The sequence below is a fragment of the Lithobates pipiens genome, unplaced genomic scaffold (assembly GCF_037356315.1).
Source record: "Lithobates pipiens isolate NorthernLeopardFrog02 unplaced genomic scaffold, aLitPip1_a1.2 Scaffold_10, whole genome shotgun sequence".
NCBI lineage: Eukaryota > Metazoa > Chordata > Amphibia > Anura > Ranidae > Lithobates > Lithobates pipiens.
In genome coordinates, this window is record NW_027507686.1 from 219,466,176 (window position 1) to 219,493,217 (window position 27,042).

The following is a 27,042-nucleotide window of genomic DNA, read 5'->3' on the forward strand; positions in this document are numbered from 1 at the left end:
GGAACTCCACCGAAAGTCCGTCGGGAAGACCGTCGGACCTAGTCCCTCGAAAAGTCTTGTCGTGTGTATGCGGCATAAGTGTAGTATAGTACTTTTGCTTGTTTTGTTGCTCTGTACAGGTAAAGAATAGTTGTGAACATAAAACAGACAGCATGCTGACTCGGAAAACACAAGCTAACATTAGTTTGAACTAAAATAATTACGCAATATAATTTCAGTGGTTTTATGCCCTAAATCTGAATCTAAATGTTTTTTATATTTCCAGGAACACATATTCGAATACATCTGGGAAGATGTCAATCGTGCCGATACCAAACCCTAATGTTACCATTGGTCAGAGAACTGGGCTGAGCAGCCTGGATGTGAAGAGGATAAATGTGCTATATAAATGCAGTACGTTTTTGGAAACAATTTATCTAACTCCGGGGTCCTCAAACCTTCTAAACAAGGCCAATTTCCCATTGTGTTCACTACCAGAATTAAGAGACGTTACTTGACACCAACCCTATAAAATAACAACACTCTATAGGAACTAGTATATCTGAGTAACTAGTCTTCAGTTGGCCATTACAACTTTACTGCTACAGGGCGGCCGCTCTGTGCAGAATCATGGATATGGACATTATTCTGCAGTTTCGGGAAGGGACGTGTGCCCATCTGCCCAGCTGTGCTGTGATTTAATAGTGAAAACTGATCTAATAGTGATCAGCCTGCCTTTAGTGGGCTCGGGGCAAAATTATCCTTGGAGGCATGTACAGATCTTTAGCATACAACGTTTCACATCTCTGGCTTTTCTTGTTACCTAAAAGCAAAACTTGGCATTGGGAAAGCAGTAGGTTTTACATTAATGCATGCCTTCCTCAGCTACACATACTCACCTTCCTTTGTTCCCCTGCTGTCTATTCAGCTGTAAGGAGTAGGGAGAGAAAGCCCTAAAGTACCTTAAACTGAAGTTTAAACAGAGCTGAAGCAGTGGTGATGCGTCCATAAAGGGTGCAGGAGTGTCACCCCTCTCTCCTGAACCGCTCTAATCACCATAGATAAATTAATGCATTGCATGAATCTATCTATGGTCGCTGCTGACACTCCCTATTCAGGTGCCCGGCCCATTTTCGCGTGTTGGGCATATGAATTACAGCTGCAGGTTTTTTTTTGGAAGCACCTGATTAGAGCCGTAGGCTCTAATAGGCGCCCAAAAAAGTGAACAGCGGGCGCAATGCTGTGCGTTCGCTGTTCACTCAGCTATGTGTTAGCAAAGCAAAGGAATTTGCTTTGCTAACACTGAATCTGCCTCTCAGCCAATCAGGTTGCTGGGTCTGTTACCAGTCACCTGATTGGCTGAAACGTCAGGTGCTGCGATTGGATGCCTGAGAGAGGACGGAAGAAGACATGGAGGACGTGCGGGAGACCGACACTGCCCCGCTCCAGGACAGGTAAGTGCCAGGCAGCATCTGATGGGGTACACTGACAGCATCTGATGGGGAACACTGGCGGTATCTGATGGTACACACTGGCGGCATCTGATGGGGCACATTGGCAGTATCTGATGTGCACACTGGCGGCATCTGATGGCACACACTGGCGGCATCTGATGGGGCACACTGGCGGCATCTGATTGGGCACACTCGTGGTATCTGATGGGGCACACTGGCAGCATCTAATGGGGCACACTGGCAGCCCATTTTCGGGTGTTGGGCATATGAATTACAGCCACGGGGGTATTTTTTGGAAGCACCTGATTAGAGCCGTAGGCTCTAATAGGCGCCCAAAAAGGTGAACAGCGGGCGCAATGCTGTGCATTCGCTGTTCACTCAGCTGTATGTTAGCAAAGCAAAGGAATTTGCTTTGCTAACACTGAATCCGCCTCTCAGCCAATCAGGTTGCTGGGTCTGTTACCAGTCACCTGATTGGCTGAAACGTCAGGTGCTGCGATTGGATGCCTGAGAGAGGACGGAAGAAGACATGGAGGACGTGCGGGAGACCGACACTGCCCCGCTCCGAGACAGGTAAGTTCCAGGCAGAATCTGATGGGGTACACTGACAGCATCTGATGGGGAACACTGGCGGTATCTGATGGTACACACTGGCGGCATCTGATGGGGCACATTGGCAGTATCTGATGTGCACACTGGCGGCATCTGATGGCGCACACTGGCGGCATCTGAAGGGCCACACTGGCGGCATCGGATGGGGCACACTCGTGGTATCTGATGGGGCACACTGGCAGCATCTAATGTGGCACACTGGCAGCATCTGATGGGGAACACTGGCAGCATCTCGTGGGACACACTGGCGGCATCTTATGGGACACACTGGTGGCATATGATGGGGCACACTAACAGCATCTAAAGGGGCACAGTAGCGGAAATTGATCGGCACACTAGCAAAAATTGATGGGCATAGTGTCAGCAATTAATGGGCACAGTGACTGCGTTGATGGCACAGTGATAGCATTTCATGGCACAGTGGCTGCGTTTGATGGTACAGTGGCGGCGTTTTATGAGCACACTGGCTGTGTTTGATGGGCACAGGAGCTATGTTTATGGCACAGTGGCTTCATTTTATGGGCACGGTGGCTGCGTTTGATGGGCACAGTGGCTGTGTTTGATGGGCACAGTGGCTGTGTTTGATGGTGCAGTGGCTGCATTTGATGGCACCATTTTAGCACCAGCTGCCACTGGCTGAATGTCTCTACACCCTCATGTGACGGTGATGTGAGTTAGTCCCATTTTAGAAATAATCAAGTATTCTCTTTGCTTTTGGAGGCTGAACAAAGTAGCAAGGGAGGGAATAAAATGGTGAGTATGTAAAAATTAAAGCAAACCTGTTACTTTAGCCTGCTTGGGTACGGCACATTTGTGCATGAAGGAGGTATATGTGCAAAAATATTTTACAGTCTTAGTTCCACCCCTGAGGATGCAAATGTTATTTTTCCCTGAACCTGAAATTTGTGGAAATTGATAAGGCTGGTTCTGAAGTTATTTTTTTTTTTTCATGCAGATCTATGCAGAACAAAGTTGCTGGGTGCCTCAGGTGACTTCTCTTCCAGTGATGCTACTCCCATCGACATGCAAGACAATTGTCTATGGCTCCTACATGTTCCATCAAAACTGGTAATTATTCAGCATGTCATTCATTCTGTATTAAGATAAATGGCCAAAGTACAGCTCATGAAGTGATGCAGGACCTTAGGGTGGGGGGTAGTTGGAGACAAGACAGGAAGGGTGCAAATGTCCTCTTAAATGGTAACAATAAGAAATCCCTCTAAAGCAGCAATTCTTATTCACAACCTTTTTACCCCTTGAGAAACCCTTGAAAACATTTGCATGTCTCATGGAACCCTTAGTAGACATTATGGAGGTTATTTACTAAAACCACGTGGTGCAAAATCTGGTGCAGCTCTGCATAGAAACCAGCTTTCGTGTTTTATTGTCAACATTTAATTGAACAAGCTGAGAATACACAGATGCACCAGATTCTGAGCGCTCCAGTTTTAGTAAATCGCCCCTTATATGTATTGCTCACAGTACAGTAGCAAGATCAATACGTTTATAGAAATAATAATAAAGAAAAAATAATAATTTGGCTAAACTGTGGTATTTGATGGGATTTAATTTGAAGGTGGGTCATTTTTCACCACCTTCTGCTCTATATGTTAAAATAACTTTAACATTAAAATTAAAATGAATAATAATATCTAAAAAAGAAACACAAACAGACTTCCTTATATTTGTAGTCAGTGGAGAAGTGCCTCCTTCCATGGGTGAATGGCTCTCCTATACTGTTGTTTAGCGGGAAAGGCATCCCTTACATTTATGTAGTGAGAAAGAAAGCATTCTCCTTACATTGGGGTTTAATGGAAAGAATGCATCATTGGTGGGAGTCAGTGGAAAGAGCAGACCATTTATTGAATGCCAGCAAAATGAATGCAACATTTTTGGGAATCATAATTGTCAGTGAGAGGGAATATGCCCATTACATTTGTGGTTGGTGGGAAGTCCTCTTGAAGAGATCATTGGGGTTAAGCCACAGACACTGTCAAGACAAATTGGCACTGGAATTATGCTGTCACATTCAAATATGTGGTCAAGCTGCCATTGTTCAAGTAAGCCCTAGCAACCTTAGTAGAAACCCCTACGATCCCAAAGAACAGTAGTTGAGATTGGCTCGCTCTAAAGTGAGGAAAATCAACTCCAAGACAATTGTGACCAGAACAGGTGTCACTATTGGAAGAAAACTTTTCTATTCCCATTTGGCGTCAACTCAAAATGTTAGATTTTGATTCAGTTTCAATAACAGTGATCACCAGAACAAATAGAGAGGGTGAACCCAGAGGCGTAACTAGAAACCTCAGGGCCCCGGTGCAAGAAATCAGGAAGGGCCCCCCCCCCGAAAAGCATGATTTTGATACTATATTTTTTTTCCACTGTACAACAAAGTAAAACATTTCTGTGCAGCCTGTGTCCCGAGTGGAACTTGTGTCACCAGTGCAGTGGTGGCCGTGGAGAGGGGTGGTGGTACTGGAGGTGGGTGGCGGTGGTGGTACTGGAGGGGGATGGTGGTCCTGGAGAGGGGTGGTGGTGGTACTGGAGGTGGGTGGTAGTGGTACTGGAGGGAATAGTGGTCCCGGAGAGGGGTGGTGGTGGTACTGGAGGGGGATGGTGGTCCTGGAGAGGGGTGGCGGTGGTACTGGAGGTGGGTGGCGGTGGGACTGGAGGTGGGTGGCAGTGGTGGTACTGAAGGGGGGGTGGTGGTACTGGAGAGGGGTGGCGGTCCTGGAGAGGGGTGGCGGTACTGGAGAGGGGTGGCGGTGGTACTGGAGGTGGGTGGCGATGGTACTGGAGCGGCATGGTGGTTCTGGAGGTGGGTGGTGGTACTGGAGAGGCATGGTGGTCCTGGAGAGGGGTGGCGGTACTGGAGAGGGGTGGCGGTGGTACTGGAGGTGGGTGGCAATGGTACTGGAGCGGCATGGTGGTTCTGGAGGTGGGTGGTGGTACTAGAGAGGCATGGTGGTCCTGGAGAGGGGTGGCGGTGGTACTGGAGGTGGGTGGCGATGGTACTGGAGCGGCATGGTGGTCCTGGAGAGGGGTGGCGGTACTGGAGAGGGGTGGCGGTGGTACTGGAGGTGGGTGGCAATGGTACTGGAGCGGCATGGTGGTTCTGGAGGTGGGTGGAGGTACTAGAGAGGCATGGTGGTCCTGGAGAGGGGTGGCGGTGGTACTGGAGGTGGGTGGCATGGTGGTGGTACTGGAGAGGGGGTGGCGGTGGTACTGGAGGTGGGTGGCACGGGGGTGGTGGTCCTGGAGGTGGGTGGCACGGGGGTGGTGGTACTGGAGGAGGGGTGGCGGTGGTACTGGACATCAGGATCCCCAGATACCCCCCCTTACTTTAGGGTCCCTAGACAGTCACCCCCCTTAAAGAGGTTTCTCTGTACCTTGCTGGACTCTGCTGTGCACCTTGGCCCCCAGCAGATCTCTGTACCCCCCCCCCCCCCCACCTGGGGGGAGGCAGCGATCAGCAGCTCTATGATGTTGATGGACGGCGGGATCTTCCTGAGTCTACACACACACACTGGAGAGGGGTCAGCATGGCTGTGAGTGGAGAGCGTGTCTCATGTAAACAGCAGCACAGAGACACCGGGACTTGGGAGTGAAGTTTCGTCCGCTCTCGCAAAGCACACAGCTGATCCTGCTCCCCCTTCGGCCCCCCCCCTCCCCTCCTCTCCTCTCCTCTCTCCTGTGTTCTCTGCGGGAAATGTGAGCTTGTTCGCTTCACACCTGAATGCCCGCAGAGAGCAGAGAACACACGAGAGAGGAGGGGAGAGGAGGGGAGAGGAGGGGAGGGGAGGGGGGGGGCCGAAGGGGGAGCAGGATCAGCTGTGTGCTTTACGAGAGCGGACGAAACTTCACTCCCAAGTCCCGGTGTCTCTGTGCTGCTGTTTACACGAGACACGCTCTCCACTCACAGCCCTGTGGATAGCAACCACGCCGGGGCCCCCCCACAGTGATGGAATTCCAGGGCCCAGTCGCAACTGCGACTGTTGCGACCCTGATAATTCCGCCACTGGGTGAACCTACTTAGTGGGGGGCAGAGACTGCAATAAAGAATGAGAAATGTTTTAAACCTTCATCACACTATCCAAAACTACTACAAAAAAATTGTCTTCAGGGCCCATTCACAAAAGCTTGGCCTGCTGCACAGTTGGCCTGGGAAGTTGTGTTGACCACACTAATGCATGTAGAGTAAGCTATTATATTGTGGTGGCACACTGCAATGGTGTGAATAGACACTTAGATACACTTTTATGCCCAACTCAAGTCATGTTTTGGATGTAGTCTTGAATGTTTAGAACATCTGTCAGATTTTAGGTCAGCCTTTCTCAACCTTTTCAACACAGAGGAACCCTTGGAATAGTTCTCCGGTCTCAGGGAACCCCTGCAAAAAATTTGAAATCTACAACTCGTGATACATTAGTGGGAAGAATGGTCCTTACACTTGCGGTCATTGGGAAGAATTACCTCCTTACAGATAGTTAAAAAGATCAATGGTATCAGTGGGAACTTATCTAAGCCCTTGTACACACGGTCGGAGATTCCGACAACCAAATCCGTCGGATTTTGTGCGTCGGATTTTGTCCGTCGGATCTTGTCCGAAACTATTGCATACACACGGTCGGACAAAGTTGTCGAAAAATCCGATCTTTCACAACGCGATGACGTAATTTCGTTACGATGGGACTACGTTCAGGCTAGTAGCCAATAGCTTTGATGTAGGAATTTGATCTGAGCATGCGTGGCACTTTGTCCGATCGGAATTCTCTACACATAATCGAAGTATGTCCTATCGGACCAGTTTGTCGGAAAATAGTTCCAGCAAGTTGGAAAATTTGGTCCGACGGATATTTTGACGGAAACAGTCCGATGCATACCACACACAGTCGGATTATCCGACAACACGGTCCGATAGGACACATTCCAACGGATTTTCCGACCATGTGTACAAGGGCTAAGAGGCAGAAATTGCCCAATGCTGAACGAACCCCTAGCAACCTCTGGAGGAACCCTGGTTGAGAATCACTGTTTTAGGTGTTGTTTCTGTCTCCATTGCAGTTTTCCTCTTACTTCCAGTGTACTTAGTACACTACATTAGTACTATAGTTTTTAGTTTTGGCTAAAGATACCTTTAAGGTGGTAGTAAACCGCAGCATTTAAAAAAAAAATCCCCTTCAAGGCAATGGCATAATGTGCTAGTACACATTGCATAATAGCACATTATGAAATACTTACCTAAGAACGAATCTCTCCAGCGGTGCGCTGTCACTACTGGAAGGGCTTCCATCTTCACCCAGTCTTCCTCCTGGGTTCACGGGCTCCGGCTGCATGAATGGCTGAGCCGCGATGACGTCACCCCCACCCATGATCGCGGGAGTCACAGCCATGGCACAGAGCTCTGAAGGAACGGCACCTGTAGGAAAAATCACAAAGGTGACTTTACTACTGTTTTCATACTGCATGAGCTTAGCCCATGCATTAAATGTTGAACATTCTATCAATCTTTGTATGGTTTCAATAGTCAACAAAACTGTAAGTAAGGACATACAGTATACACTTGCTGTGCTGATTCACATTACAGCCACTTGGGATCCGACTTGTCAGACCTCAAGTTGCCCCAAGTGCTGGACATAAGAAATTTCATTGAAGTGAATGAGAGCCGTCGCTCCGACTTCAGAAAAGGTTCCTGTACTACTTCAAGGCAACTTCTATCTGACCCGTACCCATAGATTTCAATGGAAGTTGCCTAAGATAGACTTTCGCTAGAATTACACTTTAATGAATCCATATGGTAAAATGCACACACGGAAGAATTTTCTGTAGCCACACATACACACTCATCTTGAAATATTTCAGCAAGTGTGCTGAATAAAGCTGTATCTGCAAATCAGATTTTACTGGATTCCTGGAAACAGGCTCATCTCACTTGAGTATTTTTGTTTTTAAATCTCTTTATGCAAGTGGAGATTCCCTTTAAGTTACTGAACATGTATCGTTTTTACAGATCTTGCTTCAGTTTGCCACGTTTGTTTGTTCGTCCACCAATTGTAGTGCTAATATCAACGTGTACAATGGGGTGAGCAAGAACAGCTCTTTGCTAACCACAATCAGGGCGGGCCAGCCTATACCGGTGCTGATCTCATCCGGCAGATTCTTGTTGCTGGAATACATCACCGACCCATCAACTCCGAGCAGTTTCAATGGATCTTATAGCTCAGGTATGTATCCAAATTCGGTATGTATTATATTTTTATTATTATTATTATACAGGATTTATATAGCACCGACAGTTTACCCAACGCTTTACAACATTAGGGCAGACAGTACAATTACAATACAATTCAATACAGGAGGAATCAGAGAGCCCTGCTCGTTAGAGCTAACAATCTAGGAGGGAGGGTCAAGTTGTACAAAAGGGTAATAGCTGTGAGGGATGAGCTAATGGAGAAAATAGTGCAGTTGTTAGATGGAGGCAGGATAGGCTTCTCTGAAGAGGAAAGTTTTCAGGGATCGCCTAAAAGTGAATACATTTGGAGACAGTCTGACAGATTGGGGTAGCGAATTCCAGAGGATGGGCGAGGCTCGGGAGAAGTCCTGGAGGCGGATATGGGAGGAGGTGATGAGGGAGCTAGAGATCAGGAGGTCTTGGGAGGAATGCAGAGGGCGATTAGGTTGGTATTTTGAAACTAGGCTAGTGATGTAGCTGGGGGAAGAGTTGTGGATGGCTTTGTAACTTATTGTTAGTATTTTGAATTTAATTTGTTGGGCAAGTGGCAGCCAATGGAGGGATTGGCAGAGAGGGGTAGTAGACACTGTGTGGTTTGTAAGGTATATGAGTCTGGCAGCAGCATTCATGATGGACTGAAGGGGGCATAGTCTATTTAAAGGTAAGCCAATGAGGTGGGAGTTGCAGTCAGGGCCGGGACAAGGGGTGGGCAGAAGGGTGATTGCCTTGGGCACTGTGGTATCATGTGAGGTGAGAAAGTGTGTCGCAAGGAGATTGGTGGGGATTGGATTTGTGTTGAAAGAGGCAATTTGGGGGTGACAGGGGGTAAGTATTGTCCTAGGAGGGAGTATTTTGGAGAGGGGGTGCTAAGAGGTATGATTTTGGGGATTAGGGGAGACTTTGTGCTAGGAGGGGAAATTTTAAGGGTAGAGTACTTGTGCTAGATTTTTTTGGGGGGGAGGGCATGTGGGAGATGGGCAGGGCAAAGATTTGCGCTGAGAGGGGGGATTTGAAGTGGGGGGGAGAAGATGTGTGCTAGCAAGGGAAATTTTAGGGGTAGAGCATGTGCGCTAGGAGAGGTTAACTTTTTTAGGGGGGGCATTTGAGCCGGGGGGAATTGGGAGGTGGGGGGGCAAATATTGGTGCTGAGAGGGGGATTTCAGCAGGGGGGCAGATTTGTACTGGGAGGAGGGTGAATTTATGCTTAGGGGGTAAGCATGCAGATTAATGCTCAGAGTCTTTGTGGGGAGGGATTTTTTCTGACACATATTGCTCATACATCTTGAAGGGGTGACACAGTTTGGCATGTTCGCCCTGGGCTCTAGATGACCTTGTCCCAGCACTGGTTGCAGTAGTCAAGGTGAGAGAAAACCAGGGAGTGAATCAGGAGCTTTTTGGTTTTATTGGTGAGAAAGGGACGTAGTTAAGAGATGTTGCGGAGGTTGAGGCGGCAAGCTTTGGAAAGTGATTGGATGTGGGGCCGAAAGGAGAATTCAGAGTCCAGGATAACACCTAACACTCTGACATGTGGGGATGGGTGGATGGTTGTGCCATTGTTCTTGACAGAGAAGTCAGGGTAAGAGGCACGTGGAGGAGGAAATATTATAAGTTCGGTTTTGGACAAGTTGAGTTTGAGGAAGTGTTGTGACATCCATACAGATATGTCTGTTAGTAAGTTAGTGATGCATGAGGAGACTGATGAAGTGAATTGAGGGGTGGAAAGATAGATTTGAATGTCGTTAGAGTAGAAATGATATTGAAAGCCATGAGAGGCTATCAGCTGACCCAGGGAAGAGGTAGATTGAAAATAAAAGAGGTCCAAGAACAGAACCTTGGGGGACCCCGAAGGAGAAGGAAAGAGGAGTGGAGGAAGTAGAATTGTAAGTGACACTGAAGGTGCGTTGGGGTAGGTAGGATGAAAGCTACTGAAGAGCACAGCAACAGAGACCCAGGGAGTAAAGTTTCTTGAGGAGGAGGGGGTGGTCAACCATGTCAAAGGCAGCTGAAAGGTCCAGAAGTAGGAGTACAGAATAGTGTCCGTTGGTTTTTGCAGTTAATAGGTCATTTGTGAGTTTTAAAAGAGCAGCTTCTGTGAGTGTTGAGGGCGAAATCCAGATTAAAGGTGATCAATAAGGTTATTCTTAATGAGGTGGTCACTCAGTTCGTTGTAAACCAGGCGTTCAAGGAGTTTAGAGGAAAAGGGGTGCAAGGAGACAGGGCGTAAGTTATTAAGATTGGTAGGGTCCAAGGACATTTTTTTGAAGTATGAGGGTGACCAGTGCATGCTTTAGAGCATTGGGGAAAATGCCAGAGGTGAGGGAGAGATTGAAGATGTGGGTTAGAGAGTGTAGGATAGAGTCAGAGGGTGACCGTAGTGTTTGAGAGGAAATAGCGTCCAGGGGGCAGGTGGTCAGGTGGGCAATAGAAAGGAGTTTAGAAACTTTGTCTGTAGTAGCAGATTTGAATAAGGGGAGTGTCAATTGTACCTGTTGATATGAGGTCTTAACTGGGGTAGATACCTGTAGAGTGGAGATTTCATCATGCATGGTATCAATCTTGTTTTTGAAGTGTTTAGCAATCACCCGGGCAGTGAGTGAGTCAGTGTCAGTGGGTGGAGGCGGTGGAGGACGAAGTAGAGAGTTGAAGGTAGAGAAAAGTTTACGGGGACTGGATGAGAAGGTGTTAATAAGAGTTGTAAAATAGGTCTGCTTGGCATTGTGGAGGAAAGAATAGTATCTTTGGAGGGCAGATTTGTATTGGTTGAAGCCTTTGAAAGACTTATGCCCTGTACACACGGTCAGACTTTCTGTCAGGAAATGTGCGATCGGATCTTGTTGTTGGAAATTCCGATCATGTGTGGGCTCCATCGGACTTTTTCCATCAGAATTTCCGACACACAAAGTTTAAGATCTGGATATAAAATTTTCCGACAACAAAATCCGATCGTTTAAATTCTGATCTATGTAGACAACTCTGACGCACAAAGTGCCACGCATGCTCAGAATAAATTATGAGACGAAAACTATTGGCTACTGGCCTCTTTATAGTCCCATCATATGTGTTGTATGTCACCTCGTTCTGACCGATCGGATTTTCCGACATCTTTGTGCAACCGTGTGTATGCAAGACAAGTTTGGGCCAAAATCCGTCGGAAAAAAATCAGACGGATTTTGTCTTCGGAATGTCTGACCGTGTGTACAGGGCCCTAACCACTCGTCTGTACAGTATATACCCCATCATTGCCAGACCATGTATCAATTTTTAGTTGTTTAACTGACAATTACTTTGTTATGCAATAGCGTAGCCAAATAAAATGTATATCATTTCTTGGAAACACATTTTTTTTGATGGTATTTAATACCATTTGGTTTTTATTTCATTTTTTAATTTATAAAGGAAAAAACAAGCAGTTAAAAAAAAAAGTTTTCTTTACTTGATATTATAAAAAAACATTAGATAAAATTGCCAGAACAGTACAGAAGACCCTTTTTGGAAAGTAGACAGCCCAAGGTGATCTAATTTTTTGGAAATGAAGAAAGTGCCTAAAACATGGAGCTAATTATAAGATTTGCCAAATACTTCTGGGAGAGGCAACAGGCCAATAAATGTGATTCTTAAAACTATGATGCGGGGCTTTGTATCTAATGCACACTTTTTTGTTTCATTTACAGTGGCATATGGCGGTACTTTTACCACAAATGGCAGTACTGTGGTGTCCCCAAATTACCCCTCCCCCTACCCAAAAAATGTAAATGGCACCTATATCATCATTGCTCCTCCAGAAAATCAAGTAAGTATATCAGAGACATTATCGACTTCTTCCAACATGTCAAATGACCTTTTGTTGCTATATTTTTGACTTTCCAATATATTAATACAATCAAGCAATGGGTCACAACACACTATTGTGTGGCTTTTCCATGCTCTGTAAGGGCTCCAATCCATAGGCCTTTCTTCCATGAGTTGGAAATGCTTTTGGAACACAGCTCAATACAGATGAGCAAAATCCTATTAATATTAAGGCCGAGATCACACTTTTCCGATGCCAGAAATCGCATGTGATTCAAACCGCTTTGCTGTGCAGATCACATGCGATATGTGTGCGAATTCAACCATACAGTTTGCATTGCATTTGGATCAAAATGGAAAAATGCAGGATCCTTTTTTTTGGTCCGCACTGGAATCGCATCGCATGGGTGTTCACATCTGTGAGATCCCTTTTTTACACCAATTCACAGTTGGAACTGCAATCTGCGAACTGATCTGGGGGTGTCATTAACTTTGCACTGGAATCGCAATGGTTCCCACATCACACGAGTGCGAACCGAGCCTAAAGGAGCATCCGACCTGCTTTTAGTTTTTTCGGATGCAGCATGAACGTTTTGAATCTATCAAATTTTTATTCCTTTCTGTGACCACTTTGGGGAAATATTTCCTCACTTCCTGTCCTTGTGAGGCCTGTACTAGAAAAGACAGAACTTTTCCATGGACCAGATGGCACTGACTGCAATGTCAAACCCATCCTTACTCTACTAACAAGGTGTTTTTCGGTTTGTCTGTGTTACTTTGGAGTGACTTGCAGTCAATTTGGGGGTAATTTACTAAAACGGGAGAGTGCAAAATCTGGTGCATCTCTTCATAGAAACCAATCAGCTTCCAGGATTTATTGCCAAAGCTTAATTGAACAAGCTGAAGTTAGAAGCTGATTGGCTACCATTCTAGATTCTGAGTGCACCAGTTTTAGTAAATCTCCCTTTTCTGTCTTAAAGGGGCGTTCCGGCCAATACATTTTTTTTAAAAGGTCAGCAGCTACAAACACTGTAGGTGCTGACTTTTAATAAGGACACTTAACTGTCCAGCGATCCCGCGATGTCGGTCGCCCCGAGGCCATTCCGTCCATCAGATCGGGTGCCGGCACCTCCATCTTAACGAAGGGAAACAGTCAGTGGAGCCTTGCGGCTTCACTGCACGCTTCCTACTGTACATGCGCGGGTCGCGCGACGCTTTGTGAATGGCCCCATTGTTTTCTGGGACACACACATGTCTCAGAAGGCAACGGGGCCGCTGACCGAAGAGGAGGAAGTGCCGCGGAATAGGAAGAGGCAGATTAGAAAGACTGCCTAGCAACAGCAGTTTCAGTTAAGTGAACATTTTTTTATTTTATTCATTCTTTGAATTTTTTTAAGATTATTAATGCGTTTTATTTTTTTTCGGGGTGGCCCTCCACTTTAAATAAGAAATGAAAGAATATTCAAGTGACACAGATGGAAATAAAAATCTGGCAGAGATTCTAACCCCATCTTGGCTCTATCCAAAATTTCATAGAACAAAGTTTGCTTTTAAATCGGGAGTTCCGCCGTTTAAAAAAAAAAAAAAGCCAGCAGCTACAAATACTGCAGCTGCTGACTTTTAAAATAATGACACTTACCCGCCCAGCACGCCCGCAATGTCGGCACCCGAAGCCGATCTCTCGATCATCTCTCAGGTGCTGCTGCCGCCATCTTGGGTATGGGAATCAGGAAGTGGAGCCTTGCGGCTTCATTTCCCGGTTCCCTACTGCGCATACGCGAGTCGCGCTGCGCAATAAGGATGGTCCCCGCTGTCTCTGGGATTCATGTGTTTCCCAGCAGACAGCGGGGGACCTTCGGAAAGGGGCGTAGATTCTGCGGAAAGGGGCATACCTTCTGCAGAATCTACGCCGGAAGTGGGTGCAGATACCCTCCCCCCTGAAAGGTGCCAATTGTGGCGCCGGAGGGGGGGAGGGTTCCAATGAGCAGAAGCTCCACTTTAGGGTGGACCTCCGCTTTAAGTGTAGCCGTGGAAGAGCCTTCAAAGGAAAAGGGAAAAAAAAAGAATCCTGTTTGGCGGATAACTAAGATTTGTTGAATCAGTGTTATATTCTGTAGCTTTTTATGCAAATACCAACTATTACTTCTGATTTGGAGCCTTACTGTTGGTCAGTAAGTCTGCTCATTATTTTTATGAACCAATGTTAAGGCAGGAAAGTGGGTGGAACTCAAATTAAAGAGTTCATATCTGTAAAATTTGCTCTGGGAATCCTTTGTCGTGTATTAGAGGAAAAGAGATTTCATCTCCAAATACGGAAAGGTTTCTTCACAGTAAGAACTGTAAAAATGTGGAATAGATTCTCTCCAGAGGTGGTTCTGTCCAGCCCTGTAGATTGCTTTAAGAAAGGCCTGGATTCTTTCCTTAAATTGAAATAATGTAAATGGATACTGACATTAATAGGTAAAGTTGATCCAGGGAATATCCGATTGCCTCTCGGGGGAGGGGGGGGGGGGGGGGATCAGGAAGGAATTTTTTCCCCTGCTGTAGCAAATCGTATAATGCTTTGCTCGGGTTTTTCGCTTTCCTCTGGATCAACTCTGGGTGAAGGATTGTGTATTTGGGATTGTATAAACAAGATGGACTTGTGTCTTTTTTCAGCCTAAGTAACTGTGTAACTATGCATTTTTTAAACAAAAAGTTGTATGCTGTGGGTGTGTGTGTGTATATATTATATTTACACACACACACACAGTATCTCACAAAAGTGAATACACCTCTCACATTTTTGTAAATATTTTATTATATCTTTTCATGTGACGACACCGAAGAAATGACACTTTACTACAATGTAAAGTAGTGAGTGTACAGCTTGTATAACAGTGTAAATTTACTATCCCCTTAAAATAACTCAACACACAGCCATTAATGTCTAAACCGCTGGCAACAAAAGTAAGTACACCCCTGAATGAAAATGTCCAAATTGGGCCCAATTAGACATTTTTTCTCCACGGAGTCATGTGACTTGTTAGTGTTACAATGTCTCAGGTGTGAATGGGGAGCAGGTGTGGTAAATTTTGTGTTATCGCTCTCACTCGCTCATACTGGTCACTGGAAGTTCAACATGGTACTTCATGGCAAAGAACTCTCTGAGGATCTGAAAAAAGAATTGTTGCTCTACTTAAAGATGGCCTAGGCTATAAGAAAATTGCCAAGACCCTGAAACTGAGATGCAGCATGGTGGCCAAGACCATACAGCAGTTTAACAGCACAGGTTCCACTCAGAACAGGCCTCACCATGGTTGACCAAAGAAGTTGAGCGCACATGCTCAGCGTCATATCCAGAGGTTGTCTTTGGGAAATAGATGTATGAGTGCTGCCAGCATTGCTGCAGAGGTTGAAGGGGTGGGGGGGTCAGCCTGTCAGTGCTCAGACCATACGCCACACACTGCATCAAATTGGTCTGCATGGCTGTCGTCCCAGAAGGAAGCCTCTTCTAAAGATGATGCACAAGAAAGCCTGTAGTTTGCTAAAGACAAGTAGACTAAGGACATAGATGTGTCTTGCCTACAGTCAAGCATGGTGGTAGGAGTGTCATGGTCTGAGGCTACATTAATGCTCTGGGGAGCTACAGTTCATTGAGGGAACCATGAATGCCAACATGTACTGTGACATACTGAAGCAGAGCATGATCCCCTCTCTTTGGAGACTGGGCCGCAGGGCAGTATTCCAACATGATAACAACCCCAAACACACCTCCAAGATGACCACTGCCTTGCTAAAGAAGCTGAGGGTAAAGGTAATGGACTGGCCAAGCATGTCTCCAGACCTAAACCCTATTGAGCATCTGTGGGGCATCCTCAAACAGAAGTTGGAGGAGCACAAGGTCTCTAACATCCACCAGCTCCGTAATGTCAACATGAAGGAGGGGAAGAGACTCCAGTGGCAACCTGTGAAGCTCCGGTGAACTCCATGCCCAAGAGGGTTAAGGCAGTGCTGGAAAATAATGGTGGCCACAAAAAATATTGACACTTTGGGCCCCATTTGGACATTTTACATTTTAGGGGTGTACTCACTTTTGTTGCCAGCGGTTTAAACATTAATGGCTGTGTGTTGAGTTATTTTGAGGGGACGGCAAATTTACACTGTTATACAAGCTGTACACTCACTACTTTACATTGTAGCAAAGTGTAATTTCTTCAGTGTTGTCACATGAAAAGATAGAATAAAATATTTACAAAACGTGAGGGGTGTACTCAATTTTGTGAGATACTGTGTGTAAATATGTATATGTATATGCATATATATATATATATATATATATATATAAGGGTTCCCAGCACTTTCACACTAGCCATCATATACAAACATTTGGGGTCAACAAATGTCCCCCTTTAAATGAAAACATAACTAAATGGATCTATATTTGATATTTGTAGAACCTTTTTTGGATTGCAATTCTGACAATGTAATCAGCAGTTACAAATATGGATCCATTTGATGATTACATTTGATGATTACATTTGATGATTACAGTTTCCTTTTGAATCCATTGAAGTCCTTTTTCTATTCTCCTTACACATTTTATCAATCTCAAGTATGACATGGGCTTAATCTTGTTTTTTATGCTTCTTTGTAAATATTCTGTATGAAATGTGACTTGATGATTGGGGCGTATTTATTAAGCCAAGAATGTGAAATTCACTAAAACATTGATAGCAGTTCAATCAATCGCTGTAATGTACAACACACACACCAGGAAGATACATTGGTAGTGAATTATTGGTGAATGTTACATATACTGCTATTTAAATTACTCAGTCTTACAATAATGAATATTTTCCAGGTAATTCTGACATTCAGTGAATTGAAGATAGAGTCAACTCCGCAATGCTCCAATGACTACCTAGAGATTAGAGATGGTGGGAACCGTAATGCGTCACTCATTGGTGTTTACTGCGGACTATTAAGCCAAATGGAGATAAAATCCAAAGGGCCAATGGTATTTCTCCAGTTCTCCAGCGACAATAACAAAGTCACTGGACAAGGGTTCAGTGCAAATTATTACTTTGGTAAGTACTGACATACTTTTATATATATATAAAATGAGCTACACTAAAAATCATGAATGCTGGGTAAATCTTCCTAATAGGGCCAATAGGTCCAAGGGCCTCTGCTATGGAATGCTCTACCAATCAACATCCGCCTGGAAGAAAATCACCTGGCTTTTAGGAAAAAACTCAAGACCTTCCTCTTTTAGCAGATGATCAAAGCTCGCCACAGCGCCTAGAGGCGATTCAGTTCGCATTGTGCGCTATATAAGTATTTCATTCATTCATTCATTCAATAGGAGAGCAGAGAAAGAAATTACAAAGAAAACGGCTATACATTTCCTTAATGGTAGCACTTTATCCATCCAGCTTGTCCAAAGCTCGGCATGAGAGCAGTTTTCCTATTCTTTGTGTGGTGTGTGGTGCATTTCACCATGAAATAATGGCACAGACAGCATCACCATAGAAAGAGAGAAAGGACTAAGGGAATCCAAAAACCCTCCAACCAAATTAGTGCGTAGCCCAGTAAAGCCTTCCTAGAACAGAAGATATTCGCATTCTCAATCCCAAAAATAAAAGAATTAAACCTCATTTCAGTAGAGCGGACAGAGCTGTTCCTCAACAGCCCATTGGCCAAATGCATACCCAGGACCTCTGGTGTATAGTGCAAATATCTCCTAAAATCACAGAGCCATTTATTCCAAAGATAGCTATACACAAGGCAAAGATGAAGGCCAAATTGTCTGAAACAACTGTACATAGTCTGGAAAAAAAATTGGTTTGTTGGTGGCCAACAAAAATGCCAAAATATACACATTTATTATTGACTCACAGAGATCTTTTTAAATACTGTACTTTGCAAAAATAAGTCTTAAAGTGGAGTTCCACTCAAAAGTGGAAGCTCCAATTACCCAGGTATCCATGCCCACTTTCGGGAGACCTGGCTGCGGCGAGATGCAAAGAGGTCCCCCGGAATTTCGGCCCCCTCCTCCTTCCTCTGCTCTTGGGTCAGGTAGAGAGTGCAGTGCGCCTCACGCATGCGCAGTAGGCAGTTGGCTGTGAATCTGAAAAGGCTTCACTGTCGGTTTTCCTTACCACAAATGGAGGCGGCAGCACCTGAGAGCTAATTGGAAAAATTGCTGGACTCCAGGACAGGTAAGTGTCCTCATATTAAAAGTCAGGAGCTGCTGACTTTTAATTTTTTTGGTGGGGTGGGAGGGGGCTGGACCTCCTCTTTAAAGCTGGCAAGCTGTTTAGATTTTTGTTCGTATAGAAATTCTGATGGCTCGTACACACGATCGGAATTCTCGTCGGAAAAAGCTCTGATGGTTTTCCCAATGGAATTCCGACGGAATTCCGCTCAAGCTGTCTTGCCTACACACACGGTCACACAAAATTCTGATCGTTTAGAACGCGGTGACTTACAACACGTACAATGGGACTAGAAAAAGGAAGTTCAATAGCCAGTAGCCAATAGCTTCCGTCTCGTAGTTGAATCTGAGCATGTGTGAATTTTGGCGTGTCGGAATTGCATACACACGATCGGAATTTCCAAAAGAAAGTTTTTCCGTCGGAAAAATTGAAAACATGCTATCAATTGCTATCAATTTTTGGCTGGCGGGAATTCGGACAGCTAAATTCCGATGGAGCATACACAAGGTCGCATTTTCCGATGAAAAGCTCTCATCTGTCTTTTTCTGGCCGGAATTCCGATCATGTATATATATACTTTCTGCTATAAAATATGTAACAAATCAAATAAAAAAAAAAAAAATCCAATAAGCGTACAGTGGTATTGGATTATGAGTATAATTAGTTCCAGAAGAATGATTGTAATCCAAAGCACTTATGTGTAAGTATATCAAAGCGAGTTTCCCCATAGAAGTCAATGGAAACTCAGGTAATTTGTTCCACAGTAACTTCTATTGTATGCAGTACCGCGTGTGGCCAGAGGTGGGGGGTGCCGGAGACACTCGGAAAGCGCTCAGAGCGGCTCGGATGCACTTGGCTCTGGGTGCATCTGAGTGGCTCCGAGTGTCACTGACACCCCCGCACCTCTGGCCAAATGCGGTACTGCACACCGCAGAGGCTTGAATACTGCTTGTTTTGTGGGACAACGCTCGCAAACCAAGTCAGGATTTAAAAAAAACAATAGCTCATATTGTGAAACACTCGTTAACCGCGTTACTCGCAATACGAGGTATTACTGTATATTGATTGGTTTGCGCAAAAAATTATAGCATTGTGTTTTTTTTTTACTAGTAATGGCGGCAATCAGCGCTTTTTAGCAGCACTGCAACATTGAAGGGGACAAATTGGACACTAATTGACACTTTTTGGGAACCAGTGATACCAATACTGTGATCAATGCTAAAATAAATCACAGTATTAATGACACTGGCAGGGAAGGGGTTAACATGAGGGACGATCAATGGGTTAAGTGTGTGCCCGGGAGGTGTTTTCTGGACAGATACACTGAAGGAAAAGAGAGATTGTGTTTCAGCTTAGCTGAAACACAAGATCTCTCTTTTGCTCCCTGACAGATCAGCAGTTTGCCTTGTTTACACAAGCACACTTCCGCTTTGTCTCTCCTCAGAGCGATCGGCGGGTCGTGGTGGCCATTGCGGCAGCCGGGCCCACTGATTGGCTGCTGCTGTGTCCAATCACAGTGGGAGCAGCGTGTGCCCCCTTTACTGTGTGTTCATGTAAAAAAATAAAAATAAATCATATCCCATATCCCTGCATATTGTGCTCACTAACATGCCCATCTAAGAGTTTTTTTTAAAACGATCAATACTTCCTGCTGACACCACTGATTGTGGAAGAGAGTTACACATCCTTACCACCCTGACAGTGAAAAACTCCCTGCGCAATGTAAAGTTACACCACTTTTCCTCCAGTTTTTTTGCGTGGCCCCGTGTCTTCTTATACTCCTAAGACTGAATAGTTTATTCCCTATGCTAGAATCACCATTGAGATATTTGTATATTGTTATCATATCTCCTCTCAAGCATCTCCTCTCCAGGGAGAATAAGTTTAATGTTTGTAGTCATTCCACGTTACTGCGGTCCTCCTGTCCCCTTATTAACTTTATTGCCCTTCTCTGAACTCTCTTCAGTTCTAGCACATTCTTCCTGAAGATTGGAGACCAGAACTGGATGGCATACTCCAGATGTGGCAAAACTAGAGTTTTATAAAGTGGCATGATTATAGTTTTATCTCTTGAGTAAATACCCTTTTTTTAATGCATGCTAATATTCTGCTGGCTTTGCTTGCTGCAGCTTGGCATTGCATGCCATTGCTGAGCCTGTCATCTATTAGGACCCCCAGATCTTTTTCCATCCTGGATTTCCCTAGAGGGTCTCCCTCTAGTGAGTAACTTGCATTCATATTCTTAGCCCCCCAAGAGCATTACTTTACATTTTTCAAGATTAAACCGCTTTTGCCATGTAGTTGCCCACCTCATTATTTTATTGAGGTCTTCTTTAAAGTATCAATGTCCTGCTGAGAAGTCATCGCCCTGTCTACACGGCTTTATAAATGGTGACAACAGTAGACCAAGGGGTTGATTTACTATAACTGGAGGGTGTAAAACTTGGTGCAGCTGTCCATGGTAACCAATCAGCTTCTATCTTCAGCTTGTGCAGTTAAGCTTTGACAAAAATATCTGGAAGCTGATTGGTTGTTATACAGAGCTGCACCATATTTTGTACACTCCACCTTTAGTAAATTAACCCCCACGTCTTCATAATGTGTGTTGAAATTATCACTTGTAGTCTCCATTGGAAGCCTGCATGACAAAGAAAGAGCAGAGTTGGGAGGCAGCGTGTTGTCACCCTATATAAAGAAGTGTCTGAACGGGGACTTTCATGGCAGGATCACCAGATATTTATTCTAATGAAAGCTGCACATTGGAAACTTTTGAAAATCATTTATGAAATTACAATAACATGTTGAGTTTAAGAGATTTTAGTGAGTTGGGTTTACATACAGTTGGAATAGATTACAAGCGTGTATAAAGTTCTCATCAGATATAAAGTCTTCATCTAAAATATATATTTTTTCTGTATTCAGTCTTATCTTTATGTAATGTCACCTCCATTTTCTTCTACAATTTCCTGTTTTTCCAGCACATCTAAAAATGTATTTTACAATTCTTATTTCAGTGCCATCGAGTTGAAGAGTCCGACTGAACTAAGGGAATGGCACGGCCGTAGCAGTTGGTGAAGATTCCTGTTTCTTGGTCTACACAAAATGTAGAATGTCCCATCACTGATAACTCCATTTCACTGCCAGTCCCTCATAATATTTCTAAACCCAAAACTTTTTTATTAGCTTTGAAATAAATAGGCTACGATTAAAACCCCATGTCAGGTTCTTATAGCTGTCTTGGTCCCCATTTAGGGGATTCACCCTCTCTATTTGTGCTGGTGATCGTTTTTACTACCAATTTTTTTTTATTGCCACTAGATCAGGAATAGAATGAAAATATTCCAACATGGACCCATATTGCAGTGACAATTGGCCGAGAGGTCATTTTCACTTTGAAGAGATCTTCTCTCACTTCCTGTTGTGGCTGTGGGAGAAGGGAAATCTCCCCAATGCAACATAGATGGCAGAAAAACTTGATGGGGTTTAACCTATTCTCTGCCCTATAAAAAAAAAGGTTTTGGCTTTGGATATACTTTAACCACTTCCCATCCAGGCAAATTCTGGTACTTTCGCCCCTACATGTAAAACATTTTTGGCTAGAAAACTACTCAGAACCCCCAAACATATTTTTTTTATAATAAAAATAAAATGGCGGTTGTGGCAACTTTTTATGTCCCATGGTATTTGCACAGCAATTTTTCATGATTAAAAAAAAACAAAAAACATTTTGTATAATGTGAAATGTCGCGTACACAAGACTGGACTTTTGGACGGACTTGGTCCGGCGGACAATCCGACGGACTTTGCAGCTGAGGTCTGCCGGACTTTCAAATGAACGGACTTGGCCATACACGATCAATCCAAAAGTCTGACGGATTCGAACGTGATGAGAAAGAATAAGGAAGTTCATAGACAGTAGCCAATAGCTGCCCTAGCATCGGTTTTAGTCCGTCGGACTAACACACAGTCAAATGGATTGTCCGCTAAAAGCCAAGTCAGGTGGACAAATTTGAAGCCACTCTTATTTTTAGGTCCGCCGGACTTTTGGCAGAAAAAGTCAGCTGGAGCTCACACGTGATGGAATTGTCCGATAGACTCTGGTCCACCGGACCAAGTCTGCCGGAAAGTCAGAACGTGTGTACGCGACATAAGATGACATTACGCCGAGTAAATAGATACCTAACATATCATGCATTAAAAATTTTGCATGCCAGCTCATGGGGAACAGGAGCCTTAATTTTTTGTTTATTTTATCTTTATTTTGTTTACACTTTCCCTTAAAAAAAAAATTTTTTATCCCTTTTATTCCTACACAAGGAATGTTACATCCCTTGCAATAGGAATAGTGCATGACAGGTCATCTTTATGGAGAGATGTGGGGTCAATGAGACCCCACATCTCTCCTCTAGGCAGGAAAGGCTGAGATCAAAAAAATAAATAAAACAGGACAATCTTGGCTTTTGAGTACATGGCAGTATTTATAACTGCCAGGCCAGACGTGATGTCATTACGTTGTGCCCAGGTCTCCGAGAGTCATAGAGATGACTGGGGATCATCTGTTCCTCGGAAATCTCTATGGTCAACTTCCGGCACCGGTGGATTCCTTCTCCGGCTTGCAAGATGGTGGCGAATGGGCCTCGGGACGCCGCCCGCATCTTTTGCAGCAGGCACGTCAGTTCTGCTTACTCATTTCTGGACAGTGCCATCTTTTTGGAGGTCTCAGGTCACATAGGTGACTAGTTTCCACTGACGTCACTCCTAACTGGCCACAACGAGTGACGTCCCTTCCGGTTTCGCTGGAGCAATGTTTTTGAACCTACTATGTGGAAATTTACAACGCCTGTGGAGTAATACACATGGCGGCAGCATAGAAAGCCTAAATAAGAAAACCTTATTTAGCAGGTATGTGTCAACCAATCTGGTAAGGCAGCTGCAGATCCTGCGAGTTAATGTGCGTTGTGTTAGAGCAGCCCATTTAAAATGAATTGCAGCCAATGCACCCTAATACGTCCTAAGATTGCATATGACCCTTTTCTGTAACATATGGTATGTCAATGCACTACTATGCATTGCTGCACATTTAAACAAAAGTATGTTTTGGATGAGCTGACCCTTTAACCACTTCAAGAACAGACTGTTTCATCCCCTTTCTTTCTGCAGACCGGTTTTCAGATTTCATTGCTGTCACGCTTTGAATGGCAATAACTCAATGATGCAACAGTGTACACAAATTAATTCTATATCATTTTTTGAGACAGATAGAGGTTTTTTTGGTGGTATTTAATTATCAGTGTGTTTTGTATTTTTTGTTACATAAAGGAAAATTGACCAACAAATGTTTAATAAAAAATGTTTCTGTTATAAAAAATTGCAAATAAATAATCCTTCTTCATAAATTTAAGCCAAAATGCAGTCTGCTACATTTCTTTGTTAACAAATAAAATATACCTATAGTATTTGTAAATTGATCAATCCTAATGTTCTAACTGCTTATTTCGATAAGTCCATCCAGTTCAACCCACAGAGGAGAAAAAATAAATAACACACGCAAATAGAAAACCTCCATATACACAATCTAATACCCACAGTTGATAAGGCATGATCTAATATGCTCCAGTGGGGGTAAAATATTACCTATAAATGTTAGTGACAATATAAACAAAGAAAGAATTTCTCCTGCGCTTGTGAAGGCATTGTTGATATAAAATGGTAGTACTTTCAAAAGGAAAAGATTAATAAGAAGATGATCATGCGAGTACCACTGCCTAAACTGACCAGGAGTGGTCCGAATAAAGCCAAATGTAAGAAAGAGATGGTGTAAAAGAACTATTAGTTCCTGTCTGGTGTGCACATGTGAACGCCTCTGGGCGCCCGTAGATGTCTGTGTGCATCAATTGGCGCCAGACAGCATATTTAAAGAAGTGCTCTGACCCCAGACGGTTGCTGACTGATCTTCAGCTTGTCCTGATACCTGAATCCTGCTGTTCTCCTGCTTGATACCTATTGACTAGGGATGAGCTTCGTGTTTGAGTCGAACGTACGTTCGACTCGAACATCGGCTGTTCGTCCGTTCGGCGAATACCGAACGTTATGGGCCGTTTGCGCCAAATTCGTGTGGCACTCACGGCCCACAATGCACTGCACCATCGGAGTGCATTGCTGGCTCATGATTGGCCAAGCATGCACTGAGACCCCACATGCTTGGCCAATCACAGCGCCGGCAGCGAGGGGAGCCATGATTGGCCACAAGCAGGATGCCTGTGGCCAATCATAGCTCAGGCTGTGTAGTACAAACCCCACACTATATAAGGCCGCCAGCGCGGTGGCCTTGTATAGTGTGTTGGCGTCTGTAGGAGTTAGTGGGTGTTATATATGTATAACGGTGTGTACCTTCAACACAGTATATACCGTTCGTTATCAGCCGATTTTGCGTTCTTGCTCTTCTGTAGTGGTTGTTGTCTGCGTGCCCTGACCGCAGTATACACCGTTATAGCCACCTATATAGCTAGCTATATTGCTCTTTTTAAATAGAGCTTGCAGTCAGTTGTAGGAGATTGTGCGTGCTGTCTGGGTGCCCTGACCGCAGAATACACCATTATACCCACCTATATAGCTAGCTATATTGCCATCTGCAGGAGTTAGTGGTTGTTGTGTGTGCCTCCAGCACAATATACACTACCCAATTGCTGGTTTTCCCATCTCCCTTCAGGCCATTACCATGTCTGGAAGGCCAACAAGGAGAGGCAGACAGGCACGAGCCGATAAAAGAGGGCAAGCAGGCTATGTGTCTAGAGACAACAGTGCTGGTCATGGACGCGGTGCATCGTCATCATCAGCACGTGGCCATGGGACACGCTTGTGCTTCTTTTCAGCAGCTGGACATGTTGAGCCGCAACATGCTGAAGACTTGGTAGAGTGGATGACCAAGCCCTCTTCATCCTCCTCATCCTCTCTCACCCAGGCTCAGGGTACTAGCAAAGCAGCTGCAAACGCATCGTCTTCCCTCCTCTCAATGTCATCATCAGTGACTCCTTCCCTAGACCCACCATGTCATCCTGAGGAGTCTCCTGAACTCTTTGAGCACAGTGTTGGGTACATGCTCCAGGAGGATGCCCGGTGTTTTGTAGGCTCTGATGATGATACTCAGCTAGAGGAAAGCAGTAGCGTGAGCGCAGAGAGAGGGGATGCTCAAGAAGGACAGCAATCTGGCACTCATGTTCCACAAGCTGCAGCATACTGCCAGGTTTGCTCCAGCGATGAAGAGGGAGGGGATGATGAGAGCACTGACTCCACGTGGGTGCCTGGTAGGAGAGAGGAGGAGGAGGAGGCACATGTCTAACGAGGCAGGATGCCCTCCAGGAGCCAGCTTAGGGGCAGAACACCGACTGAATCACACCACAGAGCTCCACCTGTGCAGGGCGCTGCCTCTGCGCGTTATTCTAAAAGTTCTTTGGTGTGGGCCTTTTTTGAGACAAGTGCATCAGATCGCACCGCTGCTATTTGCAACATATTTCTCAAGCGTATCTCGCGTGGCCAAAACATCAGCGGCTTGGGCACCACATGCTTGACCAGACATATGTTGACCTGCCATGCAGCTCGTTGGCAAGCGTACCTCAAAGACTCACACCAAAGAACAAAGCTGACCTCTCCTTGCTCCTCATCAGCTGGGATCTCCAACCCCACTAGACCTTCAGTCCTCTCTGAAACCTGCTCTGAGAGGAATGAAGGTGTAGAATTAGGTGTGTCACAGCCAAGTGATTCCGGGCACTCTGCTAGCAGTACACCCACGTCCGATTATAATAGACAAATGTCCCTGCCCCAGCTGCTGGACCGTCGAAAGAAGTTGACTCCCAGCCATCCACATGCCCAGCGGTTGAATGCTAGCTTGGCTAAATTGCTAGCACTTTAACTGCTGCCTTTTCAGTTGGTAGACTCGGCCCCCTTCCGTGAGTTTGTACAATGTGCGGTTCCTCAGTGGCAGGTCCCCACGGAAGGCGATTCTGGCTCTCTACCGACATGTGGAAGGCAATGTCCTTGCCTCGCTGGACAGGGCGGTCAGCAGTAAGGTGCATATTACCACTGACTTATGGTCCAGCAGGCATGGACAGGGACGTTACCTGTCTTTCACGGCCCATTGGGTCACTCTTCTGGCAGCTGGGAAGGCTGCAGGACAAGGTGTGGTAGTGTTGGAGGTTGTTCCGCCACCACGCCTCCAAAATGCTACTATTGGTTGTGACACACCTCTCTCTTCCACCCACCTCCTCTTCTTCTTCCTCCATGGCCTCTTCCAGTGCTCTGTCCTCAGAACCAGCGGTGCTCCGTAGGCGTTCCAGGGGCTACACATGTACGCATGCAAAATTATGCCATGCCGTGCTTGCGCTGGTTTGTTTGGGGGACAGGAGCCACACTGGGGCAGATGTTTTGTCAGCTCTGCAGGGGCAGGCCGAGAGGTGGTTGACGCCACGCCAGCTTAAGGCAGGAATGGTGGTTTGTGACAATGGCACCAACCTCCTCTCCGCCCTCCGACAAGGACAACTGACCCATGTGCCCTGTGTGGCTCACGTCCTTAACCTGGTGGTGCAGCGGTTCTTGGGCAGGTACCCGGGCTTACAGGATGTCCTGAAGCAGGCCAGGAAAGTCTGTGTGCAAAAAAAAGCAGAGTCCCCAACCAGTAAGATGGCCGCTACGTTTTACATTTTACATCTGTATGTAATGGTAAGAGGTGCTTGAGTGTGCTTCAGGGTCTATTGATGCTGAGGGATCTAGTCTAGTTGGA

At 45.1% G+C, this 27,042-nt stretch overlaps 1 protein-coding gene across 1 annotated transcript in view; it reads left to right on the forward strand.

Moving 5' to 3' along the window:
• The window catches only part of LOC143940173 (astacin-like metalloendopeptidase), a 33,328-nt gene extending 11,398 nt beyond the window's left edge, over positions 1 to 21,930 (forward strand). Inside the window, exons 7-12 of the mRNA XM_077461295.1 lie at positions 266 to 393; positions 3,001 to 3,113; positions 8,056 to 8,269; positions 11,949 to 12,067; positions 16,910 to 17,135; positions 21,281 to 21,930. Coding sequence (XP_077317421.1) covers positions 266 to 393; positions 3,001 to 3,113; positions 8,056 to 8,269; positions 11,949 to 12,067; positions 16,910 to 17,135; positions 21,281 to 21,294 — 814 coding nt within the window. The 3' untranslated portion in view covers positions 21,295 to 21,930. The remainder of the gene's footprint in view (positions 1 to 265; positions 394 to 3,000; positions 3,114 to 8,055; positions 8,270 to 11,948; positions 12,068 to 16,909; positions 17,136 to 21,280) is intronic.
• The last annotated feature ends 5,112 nt before the right edge of the window (positions 21,931 to 27,042 follow it).